Genomic DNA, 14,707 nt, shown 5'->3' with positions numbered 1-14,707 from the left:
ATAGAATCGCATGCTCTTGTACAAGAACACCCAAGTCCACACCATCACACGCACAGCCATGCACAAGTACACAATCCCCGTGGGTCACTTGTGCACCAGGATGCCTTAAGAGAGTGTACATGAGTTCTGTGCAGTTTGTCTTTGCTTTAAGTCTGCTCACCCGCTCTGCCTTCAACTCAGGGGTTGAGGGAGTTTCCGCTGCTGGATTGAGCGTTGCTTTGGGGGGAGCTTCAAGACCTCCTCTTAGGCCTCCATGCAAGGCAATCACAGCATCTGCCTCACAGGTCCCACAGCATGTGATCTGTTGTATGGGGGCAGAACCTAGGTAGAGCCGCATGAACGCCAACCGCCGGCTGCATCACAGGTCGCCTCCCAGCTCACTCCACCTCTGCAAGTTTTCTCCTCAGCAGACGCTATCTGTTGATGCACAGCCCAGGGCAGTGATTGTGGCACCCCCGCAGAGTCCCCGCAGACCGGTGCGCTCACAGAGCATTATGGAGGATGCTCTGGTCAAATCCAACCAGCAAAATGACATAAAAAAGGGTTTCTTTTGATTAACACGGTCTGTGAAATCACATGGCAATTAAAAACGACGGATATTACACCCTCACAAACAAATGGCATCTCTCCTCGTCAGCTATTCTCCTCTCAGGGCTGCTTTGCTATGACGTTTCTCTAGTAAACGTTTCGCACCCCTTAAACCCCATCCCTTCGGTCTCCGATCTCCCGGGGTCTGTATGTCACCATCCCTCGGTGCGAGGATGCAGCACACACATCCCGGTAGCGTCGGATATTCCAAACTATGCCAGCGCTCCCAGATCAAGGGGCTGTTTGATCCAGTGCAGCATATATATATATATATATATATATATATTCCACAGCACGGCTCACAATTGCAGACCCCTGGCGATTCTTCCCTCGGTGCAGTACTTTTCGGCAGAGCCACGCCGAAAATAAATCACCAACGACTTCCTCTTCAGTAAAAATTGTACACACTCACAGGATATTATATTTCTCAATTCTTTTAATTAACCAGCAGTGTCCAGTTCAAGGAATACCGACGCGTTTCGTTACCAACAGGTAACTTGCTCACGGTTGATATTGCATTACATTTGAATCATCCTATAAAAGGGTAGTAAACCAAACATGTAACCTCTGATGTCACTACATATTATATTGCAATGATTTGTGGTGGTTGTGGTCATAATTATATATATGAATCTGTGTTATTTTACAATACTCACAGTGGCAATAACATATTACAAACAAACAAATGGCCCCTTAAGCAGTACTGTTTTTGCCTATTTGATTTCATCACGTTAATTCTTTCATTTTGAATTTAAATTGTGTCACTAAGCCGGACAAACAGCCTTCTCTGTTTTTTAAATTATGTATCAACAAAAACTTTATTGAGTTCTCTGATTGTGTCCCTGTTTGACACAACTAATTGAGGCGATTTTTATTCAATCTCCACAAAGTTCCCACCAGTCAGTATTGTGAAGGAAACTCAAGTGTTTTTTATTTCGGCAGAGTTGTAATTTATACCTTGGTATTACCCCTCGCTACCCATCATTTTGACCTATTAGATCGAAGCTCCGTTGTCATGCCTATTGATAAAGGTAAGTTTTACCTGAAAAAATCCGCATTGAGAATTATGTGGGTGTGGAATTCATAACCCATAAGACCATAAATTAAAAGCCCACTAGAGGGCGTGATCACAGGATAATATGGGAAACTGAGGCTGACGTTGGTTATAATCTTCGAATATTACCAATATGGTTTATGAATTCCACACCCACAAAATCCCCAATGTGGATTTTTTCAGGTAAAACTTACATTTATAAACAGGCATGACAACCCGAGGCAACTAATAAAGGGCATCCCTTATGGGGAATTTACAAGAATGAAAAAAAACTGCTCCAAGGAAGCAGATGCAGAAGACAAAATCCAAGAAAGTAAGAATAGGTTCAAATCAAGAGGTTACAACGAACGTACACTGAATAAATGCAAAAAGAGAATTGACCAAAAACCAGAGCAGAAACCTTGATTGAAAAACCAAATGTTTCACCAAATAAAGATCCACCGCGATTCATAACGACATATAGCAAGGAAAGTGGAAGCATCGTGAATAAAATGAAGAAGTACTGGCACCTAATTTCAGGGGATCCTGATATAGGTGAACTAGTAGGCAACAAACCAACTGTAACTTATAGGAAAAATGTCTCCCTTAAAGATCTCTTTTTGAAAAGTCATTTTCAGACAAAACAAAAAACAGACTGGCTCACAAATCAACGTAAAGGCTTCAAACCATGTAAATCGTGTAAAGCCGACAAATATTTCAGAACCAAATGGAAAAGTAATGACGATTGATTAGAATACAACCTGTACATCAAAATTTGTCATATACATGATAGAGTGCAAATGCGGTATGAAGTATATCGGAAGCACAACGTCCATGTTAAAACAAACTAATTTTGAAGCACATACATGCCGTGAAGAATGCCAATATGGCATATGCAACAGCAAAACATATCAGCGTGTGTCAAAAGGGAGACTGGAGATCGAAGTGCTTCTATGGGATAAAAATGATATAGTAAGAAAATTGAGGTGTAGATCGCGTCAAGAAGCTGCGTCAAGTGGAATCGCGTTTGATCATAAAATTTAGAACGAAATACCCTGGAGGTATCAACAATGACGAGGAACTTTATGTTCATCTGGAATAGTTTCAAAAAACAGTCCTTAAGAACTGGAATCAATCTTTCACTGATGTATATTGCGGGAAACATACGTTTGGAGGGGGTACTATACCCAATAATGGACTAATGATGTCACAGTACATGTATATTTTAAGGAATATTATATACAGTATGATACTAAGGGTACTAAACCACAAGTACGTGTAAATACATTAGTAGTATTGAAATATGGATGTGAAACAGTTACGAGCATACACATCTGACAAATAGCGCAATTGTCTTTCTATTATATGTATAAAGTTTTTTTAATAAGTGCCATAAACTACATATCCCACAATGCCACTTAAAGGCAGAAGTGAGAGTATAAAGGGTGAAAGTAAAGAAGGACTTACTAACCGTGAAAAAAGCCTAGAGTGGCTGAAACCCATTGGTGGGGGGAAAGCTTATCAATAAAATAAGCTAAAAAACCATTCTGGAGTGCCGCTACTTTTGTGAAAAATTAATTAATTGCACCAGGATCTGATCCCTATGCTGAAAAGTATTAAAGTCTGGGAATAATTGATACACTATTCCCACTCCATACTTTGCAACAGTAGGGAAAGTGTTGTACTCTGGAGACATAAAATGTACTATTCCCCCTCCAGTGTGTGCAACAGTAAGGAAACCGTTGGACTTCATGAGGTAAAATTTACTATTACCACTCTAGTCTGTGCAATTTGTGTTTGAGGACCAAAAAGTCACGCACTAAAACTTCGGTAATTTTGACATAAAAAAATAGTATATGCAGTTCTATGCTCTGCAGCCACCTCCACATAGTTAAAATATTTAAGAAACTATAAAGAAGAAAATTTGATTACAAATTAGATCTAAAGTACTAAATGATCATTAGCAAAGCACTGCCATGAACAACAACAACATACTGTGAGACAATTCGATTAAGCAATTTTCCAAAGCATAAAACAGAATTCAAGTGATGGCAATATAAATGAAATATTTCTGAAAAAAGAAGTCATTATTGATTAAGCAATTTTAAACAGCAAAGCAGGAGTAAACAAAGTTCACAAATTGCAGAATATTCAAACTTCTTTCTTCATGGCGAAAAGTAACACTTTATCCAGACAACACACTGAATAGACACATCTTTTGGTTGGGTTTGTGATTGCAACTAAGGGTCACAATTTTTTTCTGGTGGCAGACACCATAAGCAAGGCTAGTAGATGGCTTGGATCTTTCCCTGAAGACCGCATTTAAAGCATGAGAATACGAAGAACTAATTTGCTAAATGAGAATATAAGAACTAATTTCCTCGGCATTCAAGGTCATGTGTCGTTACAGGGTCCCATTTATTGCCTTCTCATTGACATCTCCCCAACCCATGGAATGCGAAGGCATTAAGAGAAAAGAAAAAAATCCCGGAAACAACTAGAAAGAACTTGGAGAAAGACTTACATCCTCATGATAAACTGATCTGTCTGAGACATGCAGAAATATAAATAGAATTGGGAACACTCTAACAGTCTGTTTCTCCAATAAGACATTACAGGCTGAAAACAATTCCCAGGAATTGTTTAAAATCCCTGACTCTCTTTTGAACTTGTAAATTGCCAGTTGTATTGCTCCCCCACACAAGAACTAGTGAACTCTATCGCCTCATTTTCAAGATTAAAAAGGAAAAACAAGAGACATCCTTATAACGATCCATTCTATAATACCTCCAACTTGACCAATATATACAACACATCTATCAAAGAGTTGGGCCTCCTCAATTTCTCCCCAATTTCTTAGTGTCTCAAAGTTCTTGCAACTAGTAAACCCTCGAACTCACCACATGATGTGTGTCTAGCTCCTCGCCTTAAAACGTTTAATGGTACTATCACTCCAATGCTATGTCAAATTAATAGCTCTTTTCTGTATGAAAGGTCGGTCTGTTTATCTTTCAAAAGGACTATTATGAGACCTGGATTAATAAAAAATATATAAGTTCAGAAGATCCTGCGAACTACAGGCCAATTTTAGGTCTCCCATACCCAGCAGAACATGTGAAAAAGCTACTTACTAAACATCTTTTCTCATATGCTGAACAACATAATCCATTATCATCAAGGTTTCTGACATGGGTTTGGTACCGAAACCATCATTACTTCTTTTATGGGTAATCTAAGGATTATTGCGGATAACAGAACTAGTAGCGATACCACAGGACTTATCCACCACCATTGACACTGTTGATCACCAAATAATGCTCGAAGCCTCAAACACCCTCTTTTTGGAAACGAAGACCTCTCAAACAGATCTAAAGAAATTCAACTTGGTTCTTTTTCACCCCCTCCTGCTCCTCTACTTTGGGGTATGTCTCAGGGCTCAGAATTCTCCACACTATTTTTCAATGTATACATCCAGCTCTTAGTAACTCTACTCCACCAGTTTATTGTCAAGGTTAATCTATATGCCAGTTCAAGCAGATCATCATTAACTTGGATGATAATCTTCTAAATGGCTTTACAGGCTTGTCAGTTATGCTAAACCCTGGCAGTGAGGGACAATAAAAAGTAAATAATGCTTCCCCGACATGGGAAATAACTCTCAAGGCGAGGGTAGCATTACTTTTATTTCTTTTCAAAAAGAAAATCCTGTTTTGAAATTCTCATTTTGAAAATGAGAAAAGAATATGTTTGGTACAGGGTTGCATAAAGCTAACTCAGCCCTGCGCCAAACAGCAAGCTGCATTGACAGGAGCTGCCGTGACAGCGATTCTTGCCAATGGTTTATAAATGGCCACCAGCTTGGCAGTCATTTATGAATTTGACGGTCGGGACATACACCAGGACGATGGAGGTATTTACTCCATCACCTTGACAGAACAACAACCCACCAATGTATACATGACGCCCTCTAAGAGTCTATTGCGTCACCTCATCCTGCATCCACCAGATTTGTTTACTGCACTGCATCATACTATTCTTGTCCGTCTCTCTTAAGAGCATGGTTGCGACCACTTTTGTCCAGTCATTATCCTGGCTTTCCCAAAAATAGCCATACTTCAGTTCCAGAAAATGGTTATCTAGATCCATCTTTTATCTTAAGAAATTTGATTCAGTCTCTAGCTATAGTACAATTATGTGTGCTCACAGTGAACAGACAAATTCTCTTTAAAACGTCATGCATATGTATAGTGCATTTCATGGCAGTACTCCAAAATATGTGATGGACATTTTGCATGTCCCTGCTAGAAGCCACAGATCTTCGAATAATTCCAGTTTCACAGTTTCCTGCATAGATTCAACAAATATGGCGGCAGAGCTTTCAGGGTGCATTGACCACAGTATAAAATTCATTTCCAGTGGATATTCGTGTTCAACCTCAGCTGCTTAAATTCAGAAACCTTTAAAAACGTGGCTTTTCTAGCAATAACATTTCTCCTTTTCTTGCTATGAAGCACCAAGAAACTGTTTTTGAGTAATAGCTATGGTACAGAAATCCCCATAAATAATAATAAGGATCTACAGGAAACCATTAAAGGACCTGCTACAGTCTCACCACCTTTCCACTCCTGTGTAGATGACATGTTGATATACCACCACTATGATACAGAGTCGACTGGTATCGCAACCAATTGGAAATAACACATGAAGGCCTCAAAAGCAGTAAGGTGTGCTGGGGCAACATAATCTCAAATTGTATGGAAATAAAACAAATTTGTTTACTTGGCCCATCGAAACTCCTTAGCCAAATTGATGCCCTTTGCACACCATTCACCTTATTTGTGAATTCTTACCAATCAAACTGAAAGCATGACATCTGCAAGAGATGTAGAATGCAGCCTTAAATCACAAGCAGGTGCAGTAGTCACGAAAAGAGCTATGAAAAACTCTCCTGTTTATGCTCAAGCAATGCCACACGTAGGTGGCCCAATCAAGCCTAGGCTTTAGTAATGCTTTGTACCAAGGACTTTCAGCATCCAAAACCATAACGCTGTAGGCGATGGATGCAAAAGAGGGCATGTACCCACGGAAGAACCAAATGCAAACATAAAGGTGATACAAAATTCTGTGAGGTAGCCTCGACCCCTGGAACAACTTGTCCAGTATAATGTGCCACTACCAATCACTGACACATTTCAGGACAAGACTCGTGCCTTTCCTATCCTACCACCATGAATCAAGCATCTTTCACTACTGTCAACCATGTGCTGATGATATGCATTCTGCATCTCTGAATGTGCCTCGTCTCTAGTCAATACAGTAGGCCTAAGAACGCCCACTCTACATGATCCGCGTAACCGTGGCCACCCAGATATGCAACCACCCTGGCGCGGTCCTGATCACTATAAACCTGCCACGTCAGCCCTCAGGTATGCCAAATCCTTTGCCTTGCCATCCCTGAACCCTAGATCACTGTAGCCAACTCCAAACCAGTTCATCTCCAATCAAATGTAACTAGAATGTATAAAACTACTCTTCCCCTTTATTACTAGAAGGAATTGAGTTCTGCAGTCTACAGCAAAATCAACAAAAAAGCACTTCCCAAACTGCACTGTCTTTTTGCACGTAATAAACCGTTACTATGACCCAAATAAGTGTTTCTTCTATTTCTTCTAAGAAAGTGAGAGGCTGGATCAGCCGTGCTGGAACTTGCATTGCTGTGCTGCAGTTTCTCTATAGTTGTCCGAAGTGTGTGCTTCACCCACTGAGCTAGGCTTTCAAGAGAATGGTAGTATATTTTATTATCATTCGCAGTCTCATTGAGGTCCCATTCAGAACCGGAGCAGACCTTACTGTAAATTGGGGCCTGTCCAAAAAAATTACAATCTAACAATATTGTACACTGACCTATGAAGTAAGCCCATTTGTTTTAACATAAATCTTGGCAACCATGCCTTATAGTTCCTTTCAGTAGTGAACATATGTGATTGCCGTTTACGAAATTTCAGTGCTGCATTATATTTGAATAATGTTAAACCAATGAAAGATATTATGAATGAAAAGTAAATTGCACAAAACTCAAATGTTGTTTTGCCTTCAAAATGGAAACCCACGCATGTATTCATCCTATCTATGGGTAAATAGTACTGGGTTGCTGTTTGGGCTTGAGAACAAGATTCTGGTTCTAATGTACATCTTTCTCCTTCTTGTACAGAAATGCACTGTGCAGGCAAACATTCTCGGTGTGCCCGCCCTCAGCAGTGCCGAAATTGAAGAGATGATTAGAAACTGGTTGGAAAAAGATCACCGCAGGCTGACATGTAGTCAGGAGACAACATTGTTGGAAGCTTGCACTGCTTGTCCATTACCCCTTTATGCAGCCTGTGCTTACAGCGAATCAAGCGTATGGGCCTCATTCAGTCCCGCCGCAGAGATCTCTCTGCCACCAGATCTATCCAGACTATTCTCCTTTTTCCTGGGCAGGATGGAAAAGAACCATGGGGTGCAAGTGGTGAAGAAGACATTGGTCTACATTGCACTGTCACGAAATGGAATTACCGAGGAGGAACTGATTGATCTTTTGTCATTGGACCAGGCGGTCATGCAGGAGGTGAAACAATACCAGAACATGTCTGCTTCACTCTTCCCACAAGGGCTCTGGCTGAAGCTCCGTAGCGACCTTGGCGCTCATCTGGTGGAACAAAGAACAGAGCAGACATATGTTTTCCGCTGGGCTCACTCAGCTCTCAGCCAGTTGTGCATTGACAGGTACCTGAAGTCAAAGGAGTTGCAGCTATCTTTTCATTCCACATTTGCTGACTACTATCTGGAGAGCAAGAGCCGCCACCGTGTCTGGAAGGGGGATGAAGACTACATGCCCCTGGCATGGGTCCTTAAGGAGGGAACCAAAGTAAATTATGTCTTCAATCTCCGTAAACTTCTTGGCACATCCTATCACTTAATCCAGTCCAACCAAATTTCCAGGCTGATGACAGAATGCCTATTTAAGTACGAGTACCTGCTGCACAAACTATGGTCCACGTCCATCGTTGATGTAGAAGAAGATGTAAAAGCAGCTGTCAGCCCTGACAGGTCAGTATGCAAATGTGAATGTAGTATCATTACCATTTTCGCTGATCCCAGTGATCCACCACAGTGAGCCTAGCCACATGTAAAGCTATGCAAAAATACGACGTTAAGAATGGGTTCCATCTCATTTCGATCAATTATTATTTTCTGAACATAGATTAATTTCAACATCTTGGTGGTGAGCACAGCAAAATCCTATTGTCAATTCCACCCAGTGAATGCATAAACCACATAGCTCTAGTTTTCCAGTCCATTCTGAGATGTCTCCCTTACTTCTTCCATGCCAAGCATATCTTCTCGCATGACACCCCCACCCCTGTTGCATAACATCGCATAGACATTAAGCAAATTTGCTTTTGAGCTCTTGATTTAAGGCTATCAAAAATATTTGGCAAGGAAAAGTATGTTTTAGGCACAGATGCCTGAGAAAAAAATATGCAGGAATTTGGAAAAGACAGCTGTTTATACCATAGCTTAATTTGTGTTGCAATAACATAGTTCAAGTAGAGCCAACAGAGTAAGCAGAGATGTAGCCACTGGAAATGCATTTGCAGCTAGAGCAGGGGCCTCAACAGTGCTTATTTTGAAAAACATTAGGTGCCAGGGCCCTCACCAGGAGGCCACTGCAGCCTACACCACCCATTGCCCCTGCCAGCACTGCCAACGACAGTACCAAAACAGCTACTAACCATCACACTCCTCCTACAAGTGTGACAATTCAGACTATTGCATGCCCCACAACGCTATAAAATTAGCATGGGCGGTAGGTAATAATAATTTTTAACGTATTTTGAATAAGTAAACGACTGTTGTACACACCCTAAATCAGACAAACAGTCCAATGCGTGGCAGACTGTCGTAAGTGCCAGTGCTGCCAATAAAGTGCTGTTGCCAGCACTGGGAACCACTGGCTCAAATTAAGCACTGTTCTCCACGAAGGCCGAAGAGAGTAAGGATGGGGGAGTATGTGGTTGGAGAGTCTTAATAATAATAACAGCTTCAAAATAACAAGAGGAAGTCCGTGATGTTTCTCAGTATCGTTCATATGTATAGTTACATTTATATTTTTCTTAACATAATTTTATTGATGATGTTGATAAACAAAACCTTTATGTTTCACAGATGCTAAAGAGCCTTGTGTTGGTTTTCCTCCTATTCCCAGATAAAGTTTTAATAAAAATGGTCAAAGCAGTTAGTGTGTGAAATACCCATTTCCAATCCCATACATATTTAGGAGAAGATGTTCTAAAAACAGGGCATCTGGGTCCTTCCCTGCATCAGTCCCACAACAGGCGTGAATGTTGCTTTGTGAATAAAAGTGAGTGTGAATATTTTTGGAAGCAGTTTGAGTTTTCACAGGAGGGGCCTATCAGAGCTATAGCGATACAGCATTCCTATACTTGTATAGAGAGGCAGCAAATGCCTTCATAACTGGCCCTATAGTTCTGAGGAACTAGGGCAATATAGATGCTCTCTCAGCAGAGCCCTGCTAGCACTATATACTCAGCAGTGTAGGCCTTCTAGCCGTAGTCTCGATCAGAGTATTCACAGAAGGCCCTTCATTGTTGTTCACATTCTTGGTACTGTATAATTGCCCACTCCCATCACACCGACCCCTACTGACACAGATAGACGTGCACGAGAAGAAGCGCTGTCAAGAGTGCTACAGTAGGACATAATGAGATACAATCTTGCAAACCTCACAATTGGTCCAATGCTAGCACAGAGTAGTAAAAACGCAAGAAATATAATATATGTAATATATGCAGCTCATCCAACAGTAGGAAGGTACCCCTATAATAATTGACAGGGAGGGGGTGATCAATGAGAACAAAAGTCAAGACCCTGTAGTTTACCTATTGAGTTTCAGTAGGAAGATCTCTTGGTTATAGTAGAGAGAACTACCAATAGCACAAAAGCACTTTGAGTACTTTACAAATGTCACAATAACAACTCATTTCTCGGTATTGTCAAGTGTCACAAAGTACTAAGCATCATGATCAGACTTAATATGAAAAGAATAAATGTTATTCAAATAAATTTCCTCCCTTTGGGTTACACTCTAAATGGTAAACACAGTATTTCTAGTTATTTAAAAATCACATCATCATCACAATTGAAAAACATTAAAATTCGTTTAAAACAGTTGACGCGGCGTTTCGGTGTACAATAATCTTTTCCACCTTCATCAGGACAAAAACATTATTGGTGCAAGATCTTATAGAGATCTTGTGGGAATATGATTCATCAATTTCATAATTCTGGCATACGGTCTTTACTTGCGTGACCCTTTCGTGCAGAGCCTGTTAGGATAGTACTTTAGGTTTATAATGCAATCCTGTACGTTGGAACCACCATTTGAATGCAAATAACATATAACCGAGAGATCTTCCTACTGAAACTCAATAGGTAAACTACAGGGTCTTGACATTTGTTCTCATATCTGCAGCTCAAACAACCGATCAGAGAGCCGTGCCTATGTTCGAGGTGGGCTACTTGTAATGCTGCCGCGCTTGCCACTTTTTTCTTAACAGTGGTATTTGCACATTGTTGGAACATTTTAAAAAAAACTTTTACATCGTTTTAAAATATTGTTGCTTATCTTGTACCGTTGCCTTGTGATCCTCGCTCCTAGCACACCCTCACTTCCTGCTTGAGCACTTCTTGTAATTTCACGGTCTACAGCCCAGTAAAAGCCAGCCGCTGCACAGCAGGGCTGAGTGTTAGGTGGGTGGAGTCTCAGGCTACATAACCCAAGCTGGAGCAAGGGCGTAGAGGGCGCGCCGCAGGAACGCCGAACTCTGCACCTGAACGGGACCAGGGGCCAGGACCCCTGGCCCTCACCCCTGTATTCCCTGGAGGAACTCTGTCTCCTAAACCAAGACATAGCGCCACTTAATAACAATGTAGCAGCTACACTGAAGTCGGAAGGGCAGTTAAGGCTACAAACGGGAACAGGGAATAACTACACAACCCTCTGACCGGGGCCGCTTGGGCCTTCTAGCCCTCCAGGACTTAGATTGGCCACCCTGAGCACTCGGTCATTACAAAAACACAATCTAGAGGTCTTGTGGAATATTCAACCCCGGATCTAGTAGCCACTATGCCCCCAAACTATGCGGCCCTCCACCACAATAGACCTGGTAGTTCCAGAGGGGGTGGGGTTGCAATCCTCTACAACCACCTTCTTAAGGCTGAGACACTTTGTGCAGAAAGCATTGAAGGGGCTGATGTGTTAGGGGCAAAGTTCTGCTCTCAGACGGCCTGTCTTGTCGTCTTGATTGTGTATCGTCCCCCGCGAACACCACCCAGGTTCGTTGAACTCCTGGCGGAACTTGTCTATGATATCCGTTCACGATAACAATGTATTGTAGTGATGGGGGATTTCAACTTCCACTGGGAGCAAACTCCCAAAGAGAGTCAAGCTAAACAATTGGAAGAGGCACTGACTGCGCCGGAACTCCGCCAACTTGTGAACGGCCCCACCCACGAGAAGGACCATACCCTTGATCTGGTTTGGACCTCCCAGCCGCATTCCAATCCTCTAGTTATCAGCCCTTGCTCTTGGTCTGACCATTATATAATTAGTGGCTGGTTCCCACTCCTGAAGCAAACAACCTGTTCACCCCCGGAATGGAAAGTGCTGCGGAGCTGGAATAAAATCAGAGCTGATGACCTGGTCACGATCCTTAGTAAATCTACCCCCTTGAGTATAACTCAAGGAGACCCTGACGCACAAAGTGCTGCCCTTGTGTCTAGGCTGAATAACGCTATCAATACGCCAACGCCAGCATGAAGGGAAGGAACAAGGGATAAAGGGAAAGGGGCGCCCTGGTTCAATGATGTTCTACGTAGTTGAAAAAAACGCTCCGCCAATGTGAGAGAGCCTGACGGAAAGCTAATGACCCTGGTGCTCGGTTAGAATACCACGCAAGATTTGCAGCCTACAAAAAGGCAATTCTAACAAGAAAAGCAGAATTTTATGAAGCTAAGATTGTGCCTGCTAACAACACTCAGAAAGAGACCTTCCACATCCTGAAAGAGCTAAGACAAGAGAAGGAACAGAAGCCCTTGTTCTGTAGGGAAGATAGTAATAAGTTCCAGGCTTTCTTTACATCAAAAGTGAAGGATCTTCAGACGGAAATCCAGCTCATCCCTACGCTCCCCTGCCCTTCAGAACCTGTACCCCCGCCCCCCTGCTTTGATAAACCTCTCACCACCTTCCCCATGCTCAAGCATGATTCCCTGGCTCTACTAATAGGGCAAGTGAAATTGAGGAAAGTGAAAAATGGTCAGGCGGTTGGGTCGATGTCTCTCAAGTATTTGCCCGGCGTTAAACGCCTCTAATACCATGCAAGGGTTATCAAACAAAGAGGCAGGTGCTGGAGACAGGAAGACAGGAAACAAAGTTTTATTCCGACGGAGCAGAACACATCAGATCGGACAACGAGGTATCGTTTCGAGGTGCTCTAACAGCCTCTCTGAGGTCTGGCCTCTTATACCCTTGTTTATGGCATGTGACCATTCTTTATTACAATAAAGACACTTTGAAGTATGGAAAAGACATCCCCGGAATCCCCGCTTCAGACCCATTCCCACACATTCCCACAGTAGAGGTCCCCACCCCCTATACAATAGGAGATGGTTATTACACAGCCGGACGTTCCGCCGATTCTTAGAATGTGTGCGCCTGATCGGATCTCAGGGGGGGGGGGGGTGGCCAGGATCAATCGTAGCTCCTTTGAAGAGGGGCAATTCCATACAATAAGGGGTAATAAACTGTATCCTCAGGCTAGGTGATGACCGGGGCTCCGTGCAAACAATCGGGCTCAAAGGAAGGGGTCATCAAAGGAGAGGTATTCATGCAAGGAATGGTTCCGTGTGGACAATTGATGTAGAGGAAGGGGTTTATCAATAGAGGGGTATTCATGAAAGGAAGGGAGGTGTTGGTCAGGCGCGGGGTGTGATTCCCAGGGGCAGAGTCACGCAGAAGGAGAGGTTTTATGACTTGTGCATGTGAGAGCGGGGGCAGCCAGGGTGCGCGGGGGATGCTTGCAGGGTCAGGGGAGTGCGCTGGCGATCAATTGTGAACAGGGAGACCATGGTACCTAAAATGGCTGCCATGCATATTTGTACGTGAGTCTGAGGAATGGACAAGATGGCGCAGATGATGTTCAGTTCGCAAACTAAAATTCCACAGTCCTCCATTTTAACATGTCTCGCCAACTTGTCAATTTGGGTCTATCCCCATAAGGCCACGTATTTCTACCTCATAGAGGGGGCTCATGTGCTCAGTTCCGGAGTCCAAAGTCTTAGGGCACATGCAGTTAGCAATGAGTGAACACAAAGGTGGCAAGCATTGAATGCCTAGGCAACACCCACACAGTACCACGACCGGTATCAGTAGAAATGTAAACAACCTCCATACCCAGTCCTTCAAAGTATCCCAAAACCAGCTCCCAAGCGACCATCCTTCTTGCTCCTGGTGAACCTCTGAGGAAAGTCTGTGGAGGTGCTCGATTGCTTTGTAGACTGAGGGCGAGTTATCTGGCACGTAGGTGCAACAGCTGGATCCGATGATGCGGCATGCTCCTCCACGGTCAGCTAGAACCACATCTAGAACAAGGCGGTTTTGAAGAGCCACCAGGCGGACTGCCTGAAGCTCGGCCGTGTTGTTAGCGAGGATGCCAGCCGTGATGTTTATGGTCGTTTCTACTGCCTGGGTCAGGTGTCGGATGGCGCGGCTGTTTGCCATTGGGCCCCACAGAGGAACAAGTCCCTTCACTGCATCCAGGAACTGTGCTCCGGTGGAGTCGGCTTGTTCAATGTCTCTTGCGCGCTTCTGCCGCTGATGGTTTGCTGGGGCTACATACATTGGGGGGAGAATGAAGGCGATGTAGCAAGTACCCCCCCCCCCCAACCTTTCGGGAGCCAAGTGTAAGCTTTGGTGCCAAAAACAAAGTACATATTCGGAGAAGCAACAAAGGAGGGGGGATCAAT

General features: G+C 43.0%; 1 protein-coding gene across 1 annotated transcript in view; it reads left to right on the top strand.

Annotated features, from left to right (window-relative positions):
• LOC147728720 (uncharacterized) overlaps positions 1–14,707 on the top strand; it is a 497,345-nt gene that overhangs the window by 219,592 nt on the left and 263,046 nt on the right. Inside the window, exon 14 of the mRNA XM_086963852.1 lies at positions 7,833–8,710. Coding sequence (XP_086819978.1) covers positions 7,833–8,710 — 878 coding nt within the window. The remainder of the gene's footprint in view (positions 1–7,832; positions 8,711–14,707) is intronic.

This window comes from Lissotriton vulgaris, chromosome 3_1 (genome assembly GCF_964263255.1).
Source record: "Lissotriton vulgaris chromosome 3_1, aLisVul1.2, whole genome shotgun sequence".
Classification (NCBI taxonomy): Eukaryota; Metazoa; Chordata; class Amphibia; order Caudata; family Salamandridae; genus Lissotriton; species Lissotriton vulgaris.
Note: the sequence above shows the minus strand (reverse complement) of the source record. Positions and strands in the feature narration are given on the sequence as shown.